The 7,787-nt window shown below is 32.1% G+C and overlaps 1 protein-coding gene across 2 annotated transcripts; it reads left to right on the top strand.

The window, feature by feature from the left end:
* The first annotated feature begins 1,749 nt into the window (after positions 1-1,749).
* On the top strand, positions 1,750-3,048 carry LOC149552795 (uncharacterized). Of its 2 annotated transcripts, none has more exons than XM_089788335.1 (2): positions 1,750-2,178; positions 2,421-3,048. In XM_089788335.1, exons 1-2 carry the CDS (start codon positions 2,046-2,048, stop codon positions 2,681-2,683), a joined length of 396 nt encoding a protein of 131 aa, XP_089644461.1. In that variant the 5' UTR covers positions 1,750-2,045; the 3' UTR covers positions 2,684-3,048. The 2 variants fall into 2 exon arrangements, with proteins under 2 accessions (XP_089644461.1, XP_089644462.1); XM_089788336.1 differs by having other exon boundaries at positions 1,829-2,178; positions 2,424-3,048.
* Positions 3,049-7,787: the final 4,739 nt, after the last annotated feature.

The raw sequence follows: 7,787 nt of genomic DNA, 5'->3' as shown, positions 1-7,787 counted from the left end.
GACAAAATGCACTTAGGACCACCAAATCTCTATATATGACCAGAATAAATGGATCCATATCATGTATGACCATTTGTAAGAAAGATAAAAATATTACTATGTTTAAGTAGATGCAAACCATTACACTAAATAGTATCACCACCATACAAGTTAATTAATTGGTATACTAATAAAATTTAAACTCAAAAAATACATTAATCCCACAAACAATGTAATATAATATGAAATAACACAATCTTTAAAATATTCACAAATCAAACAAAGCATATGTGTCATTGGTAATATTTATTTCCTAAAAAGAATGCAATTCAAATGACTAAATGCCTATATAATATCCATCATACATGTTCCCATCTAAGAAAGGTGAAAATATTACTTATGTTTAAATAAATGTGAACCATGCCATTAAATAATATCACCATCCATATAACATGTTAATTAATCAATATACTAATAAAAGATAAACTCAAATAATAACTTAATGAGTCATAGATTATGTGATATGATAAAAGATAACACAATCTTTTAAATATTTACAAACCAAACAAAGTATATGTGTCATTGGTAAAAATTATATCTAGATAAAATGTAATTAAGACCACCAAATGTCTATTTAAGTCTATTGTACATGGGTTCATGTAATGCATGCATGACCAATTATAATAAACATCAAAATATCACTCATGTTTAAATAAATGCAAACAATTTCATTGAATAATGTCATCATTCATGCATCAAAACTATCTTATTCACATATAATATAAATCATACATTCAAATTGAAACGATCCCTGACATTCAAATGTTTATCATACATGAACCCATATTGTGAACGATTATTTAAACAAAAGTCAAAATATTACTTATTTTTAAATAAATGGGGATCATTGCATCAAATAGCACATACCATCATTCACAAATAAAAATATTTAATTGACCTATTCAAGTCATAGATCCCATAAAAGCTATTTTTTCAATACACTTTTAGATATTTTTTCAATATACTTTTTTAAAGAAAAGTTTCTTCATGAGAAGAAACAAACCAATAGGGTAACAATTGTCAACCCTATGATGAAGCAATATCATACACCACCCAGTTTCTCATACTTTGACATAGAGTTATACATCCTAAAGACTAGTCATAAACCATAGCTTTATTCTTTCTCTTACATTGAGACATCCTATAAGTAGGATGTATGTGTCAAACAAATAGAACTTGCTATTATAGAAATTTCAACTATAAAAATAGATATGAGTACATTCAATTATCTTTAGTGTATTTAAAGAAGAGTTATAGTGTATTTAAAGAAGAGTTTACCTAGTCTAGTTATATCTCTCCCAACCATTACAATATGTATTTAGAGAAGACTTTACCTAGTCTAGTTACATCTCAACCAAACCATCTTACAATAGAAGGCCCACGTACTTGGTACCACGGCATGATTGACCTAGAAATAGATGGCTAGGGACCCCCCACAATGGGAATCTAAGACAATTTCTCACCCCCTCTTGTAGTTTTTTGCCGCGTGCTTTTGTTCTCTTATCACCCATCCAACATAGAAATGTGACGTTATATAAAGGCAGAGGTGCCCAATGCCCATATTCATGCACTCCAGTTGTTGTCCTCACAAAAATGAATAAGTCAATAATGTCGGCAAAGATCTTCCTGGGCTTACAAGTTACAGCGAGAAGCCAGGCATCTTCCCGTATAAATAATGGCACACTCTATAGCCGCCATGTAAGAAAATAGTACCAAGTTACCAACTCCTCATGATGTCATTCGTGACGCCCACCAACTTCAATTATCATTAGAAACCTTCAAACAGCCAAAGAAATCCAGTTTCGTGGGAATCAATCATCTACACTTATGACAAAAACTTTACTCTCGCCCTTGTAATACTTTATGCTTCTTTGTCACCCTTTTCCTTTATCCTCTTCACTTTGTTTTTAATTCATGGGTTTCTTGTGGGTTAGGTAGAGCAATTCGCAGCTGTTGTATATATAAAGAATGCATGTGATTTGGGTTTTACCCAATTTGTTTCATTAATGGCGGCGCCTGCAGGAAGTATGGGACTTCTAGCAGTTATAATGGTCTCTGGTGGAGTAGCACTTCTTGTTTGTGGACGTCATAAGCTGTTGGAGCTCACCATTCTATCTAATTCTTCTTCTTCTCCTTCAGGTAGACTTTATGAATGAAATGATAAGGAAAATAGATTTCAAAGAGTACCCAAATCTTGTTATGCTAGAATGTAAGATAATAATGTTTTAGTTTGGTCGAGAAGTGTAAATCCAAGTGAAAAATGTTTTATACAACAAACCCAACAAACGAAAGATTATCACAAAGAAGATGAGAGATGGAGAAATATACATGTTTTAGCTGAATTTCAGGTTTCTTTTTCTCATGTTTTGTTTTTCCATTAGCAGGGGAGAACTTGGGGAAGAAGACGAGAAAGAAGAAGAAGAAGGTTCATTTTGCTGAGGAATTGGAGGAGTGTTTTGGAGAAAAGCAAGGTGATGATAGAGAGGTGAAAGAAGAATGTGGAAGAAGAGATTGTGCAAAATTTGAAGGAGGCCCAGCTGAAGAAAAGAGGGCAATTGGTGGGAAGAACATTCCTGCCAACAGAATTGCTCTTTACAATGGAATGCTTAGATATCGTATGAACCAGGCATCTTTGTACAGGTAGAAGATGGTTTTAATGGTTTCTTGTGAATCTTTGCCCATGTAAATTGAGTCTTAGAGTTCAAGAATGTGAGGCCATATGAGTGTTGTACAAATATAGGAAAAGTGCAAGAGCTCAAGAATGTAAATCTATGTGAAAGTTCACGATTGTAAAGCCATGTGAGAGTTCTCTTGAAGAGTTTAAGAATGTAAATCCATGTAAGAGATCAAGAGACTTACTGTACTGACATAAAAAAGGTTGACAATTGTAACTTGTAGATTAAAAGTATAGCACAACAATGCTGTATAAAGTTGCAGTACATCTGTCAGATTTTGTCCATCACGATGTTTATATATATATATATATGAAATCTGTGGAAATTTATAAAATTTGGCCCTATTAATTGACACGAAGTTGGAGAAATCATTAGAAGAGATTCTACTAAAAGAAAATTCTGAGAATTTACAGAGAGAAAAGTTTGAAGATTTTTTTATGTATTCTTTTGCATTAATAAAGGACTTACATCCTTTGGTCAATTGTTACAAAAACATGATGATCAAGAAGTAAGAAATGAAAAAATAAGACTGAGGTATATGAAGCACAAGATTGAAGTTAAAATTTGGTTTTGAAATTTGTTGTTTGAATATAATATTTCTGTTGCAAAAATAGTTTTGGATTTATTACTGTTCCCATTTCCTGTCAGCTGGTTGTTTTCGTGCTTTATCTTTTGTTTTAGCTTTGCTACTTTTCGATGCCACGCTGCCTTTTGTGCTCATCATTTCAAAACCTTTCTCATATAATAAAAAATATGCTTTTTATTTGTATAATTTTTTATCTCTTATATTGTAAGATTGAGACCCACTTCTATTTTATTTAATATAAACATCAAAATTCCCACCTATCTATTGTTGACCAATTAAAATTTACCTTCTATAATGATCATAGTATATCAAACACTAGTTATTATTAAGAATTATAAGGACGACTTCTTGAATTCTAGTTAATTTTTAATTATCATTGAATTAGATTTGACCATTTCAATTGGAGTTGGGGTCTATAAATCTGGCTTTCTAATAGATACAATAGACTTTGTCTTTTTCTATTATTTCATAAAAGACAAACAGTGTATTGCTTAAAATGTATTATGTCTATAAAAAGACAATTTTTTTTGTAAAATTGTATGTCTTGTCTTCAAGATTTTTGGTTTACATTCTTCTAACTAGTTTATTCCTTGATTTTGCTAGGCCACATGACGTAAAACATGTTTGATTATATGTGTTGAGTTTGTACAAAAGGTTCTGTCTTTTCAATAGAAATATCATATTGATGGATAGTATCTTAAAGAGTTTTTATTTTAAAAAATTGGATTTTTTTTAAGCCATGTGCATTAATATTGATATTGTTATTATCTTTTCTAATGATTGAATATTATTATTTTAAGCTAATTATTTAAAAGAAAAATCTATGATTCTGCATTTGTTTGTTGTTTAAATAAACCATATGATCTTGTATGTAGTGTAGTGCCTCTCATGTATTCTATTCCATCGTTATTATGAATGAAGAGGTACTCTGATAGATTTTCATGTGTATTTGCATGCTGAGATGCTTCAATGATTGTACATTATTTTGATTACCAGTATCATAGATGCTAGATGTTAGATGTGTTACTATTTAGTTTGATCATGTTTGCATGATGATGTTGGTGACATGACATGATGCCTTATAAAAATGTCTGGTTTAGTTTTTATTTGGACATGGATTATGAATTCTGAGCTATAAGATGTATATTATTGGATTCATTACTAGTGTGTTCTACGTTGTGTAAATCTTTCTTCTAGCTTAAATAAATATATGCTCTATGGTGAAAATGGATTATTAAATGATTCTAAAAGTGCTATATTATATGATTATATGATGTTATGTTGTACTGTGCAACTACTATGTGTGGATAGCCTATTGGTGCTAGTACAAAGTGGGAACAGATTCATAGTCACACACTTGCGAGATCTACATGGTGTCCTTTTTTCCTTCACCTAATTATCTATTCTTGTGTGCTTTGACTATTTTATATTGAACATCTACACTTGATGTTTTCTTATTTATTGAACATGTACCAAGTACATTCAACATAAGTTCAAGATCTGGCTATGCATCTATATCCACGACTATGGTATTAGGACATAGTGATTTTTACCATTCATGTTGAGTAATTATCATCCATGTATGGATGATGTATATGTATAATTATATTATTATGGCCCTCTTATAATTGGTAAACCTCGATTCATGATGCATTATTTGATTATACTCATGAGAGTGTCTATGCATTTAAGATTCTACAATGGTCACAAAAAATGTTATTAAAATGTTGATTTGGGAGAGTTTTATAATTGATTAAATATATTTTATTAACCAAGTCATTTTCCATAATTGAATTCCAATTACTTGGAATTTCCTAATTTATTTGGGAAAAGAGGACCAACTAATTTATTGAGTTATTTAATAACCTAATTTATATGTCACTTCAACTAAAGTGTTGATATTGGCAAAAGGAAATTTTGATTCCCACTTTTACACTTGCAATTTCATGCCTTGGAGAAAATTTTATCAAACCTTCTTTGGGCATTTTTCTTGATTTTCTTGCAAGGAACTACCTAAATTATCATGAGGTTGATCTCATTTCCTTCATACCAGGAATCTCCATCTTCATTGTGTTGGAAATATAGATGGAGTAACTAAGAGGGGGAGGGGTGAATCAGTTACCACAAAAAAAATTCACAGATCCCTTAGATGTCTCGCAAAACTAGTTACTATTGTCACTTGGTAAACATACAGAATAATGTTGTAACTTGATAGATGTAGTGTATATTAACTTATTACTGATCTTTAAACATTCACAATGATTAGCATGCAACCATAAAAAAAATAACATGAACACATGAGACACCAGATTTAACGTGGAAACCCAATATGGGAAAAACCACCAAGTAAATAGCTACCGATTCTCACTCTTCTGAAGTGAGCCCTTTTAGGAGCCAACCTAGTTAAAGGTTACAAAACACACTGTTAGGTGTGACCTTGTTAGAGGATTTAATCACCATGTTAGGAGTGGCCTTGCAAAAGGACTTTAGAAAAATTCAATTGAACTGTCACCTTGTTAGAGGATTTACAAATGGCTGTTAAGCCAACTCTGTTAAGAGACTTAAGAATACTACTACAATGGTAAGAAAGTAACAATGAAATGACCAAAATGAGATGCAACTGAATTGCTGATATAGATCTTTATTTTGCTCCACTAGATCCTTCCTGATCAAATAAAACTTTGTTGCTTCTCAAGGATATCTGACCATCCTTCAAAGATCGCTCACACTTTCTTATTCAATCAATATACTTGCATGCTCACTCATTACACTTTAGAATTCTTAACTTGACCTTTCATATATAAATTTTAGATTATCAAGCCAGCTCAATTAAACATTACAATTACCAATAAACATTACCTTAGTTAGCTAGAATTAATACTTAAAACAATTAAACTTTATTTCCCAAATGAACAAAATCCTTCTTTGACCTACCTTGCTTGATAAACATTGTTCCAAAAATGATTTCCTGTGTTAACCAATTGAAGCTTGGTTAACATTGCAAACCCTGCAAAATCCTTTGGAGACCGAGTGAACTCAGTAAGAACTGACTTTCCTTTGTTAACCATGCGAGCTCGGTTAACACTACTTTCTGCCACATTTTCCTTTGACACCTGAGTGAGCTCGATAGACACTGTTTCCATAGAGTAATGTCTAGGAATGCTCGATAGACTCTAAAAATTGCTTTGCTGACAACTGAGCTTAGTAGACTTTGTCTGCCAACTGATCTGACATTTGTGTAACATCAAAGACAACACACAATTGGACAATTGTATCCAACAATCTCCCTCTTTGGTATTGATGGCAACACAACATGTCATAGCACAATGAAAATTGAAAACTAGTCTTTTCTTGATAGGAAGTTTCTCCCTATTAGATTTTATGCCGCAAACTTTACTAATGCAGTAATCTCCCTTTGTGAATTACATAGCCTCTTTCCTTAATAACAAACTCTCCCTTAAAAAAAATTAAATTTTAGAAAGATATGACAGTAAACTCTCCCTCTTTGACAACACATGCCAAAGACAACACATACCAAATGAGTAACAGTGTACCTTAAGTACTGATTCATATACAATGTTCCCATGACTATGCCGCATCAACTAATAGATCTTCAACTTGGTTCATGTTGACGCATCACTAAAACTTTATCTTAGTGAGCTTCATATAGGGGAATGACCCCTAACTTACCTCTTAGATATAAGAATGCATCCTTAGGTAATGGATTGGTGAATATGTTTGCAATCTGTTCTTTTGTATGGACATATTCAAGTCTGATCTCCTTATCCTGCACCAATTCTTTGATAGAGTGGTACTTTATAGCAATGTGCTTGGTTGTGGAATGCATCATTAGATTCTTGGATATGTTAATTGCACTTGTATTATCACAAAACATAACAACTGGTTCTTTGATCTCAATCTTCATGCCTTCCAACAACTATTCAAACCAAACAATAATAGAACAATTCACTGCTACTTCAACATACTCTACTTTTGCTGTAGATTGAGATGTGTAATTTTGCTTTTTGCTTGTCCAAGTTACCAATCTTTTTCCAAGAAAGAATGCACCTCGACTTGTACTCTTTCTGTCATCTAGATTTCCAACCCAGTCAGCATCAGTGAACACTTTTAGGTCCAAATTTCCTCCAAGTTTATACCACAAGCCATAATCTTTAGTTCCTTTCAAGTATCTCAAGATCCTTTTGATTGCCATCATGTGATTTTCTCTAGGTTTAGCTGAGAATCTTTATATTATACCAATTGCAAGAGCAATATCAAGTCTTGTATAAACCACATAGTGTAACTTTCCAATCATTGATCTATATAAGGTCTAATCTACCTCTTTTGATTCATCATCTTTGATAAGCTTTAATCTAGTACACATGGGGGTTCGAACTAGTTTACAATCTTCCATACAAAACTTCTTGAATATCTCCTTGATATACTTAGACTAAGTGATGCAAATACCATTCTTGCACTGTTGTATC

This window comes from Cupressus sempervirens, chromosome 6 (assembly GCF_028749045.1).
Source record: "Cupressus sempervirens isolate cs-2001-9-10 chromosome 6, ASM2874904v1, whole genome shotgun sequence".
Lineage (NCBI taxonomy): Eukaryota > Viridiplantae > Streptophyta > Pinopsida > Cupressales > Cupressaceae > Cupressus > Cupressus sempervirens.
This window is presented reverse-complemented; position numbering and strand designations above follow the sequence as displayed.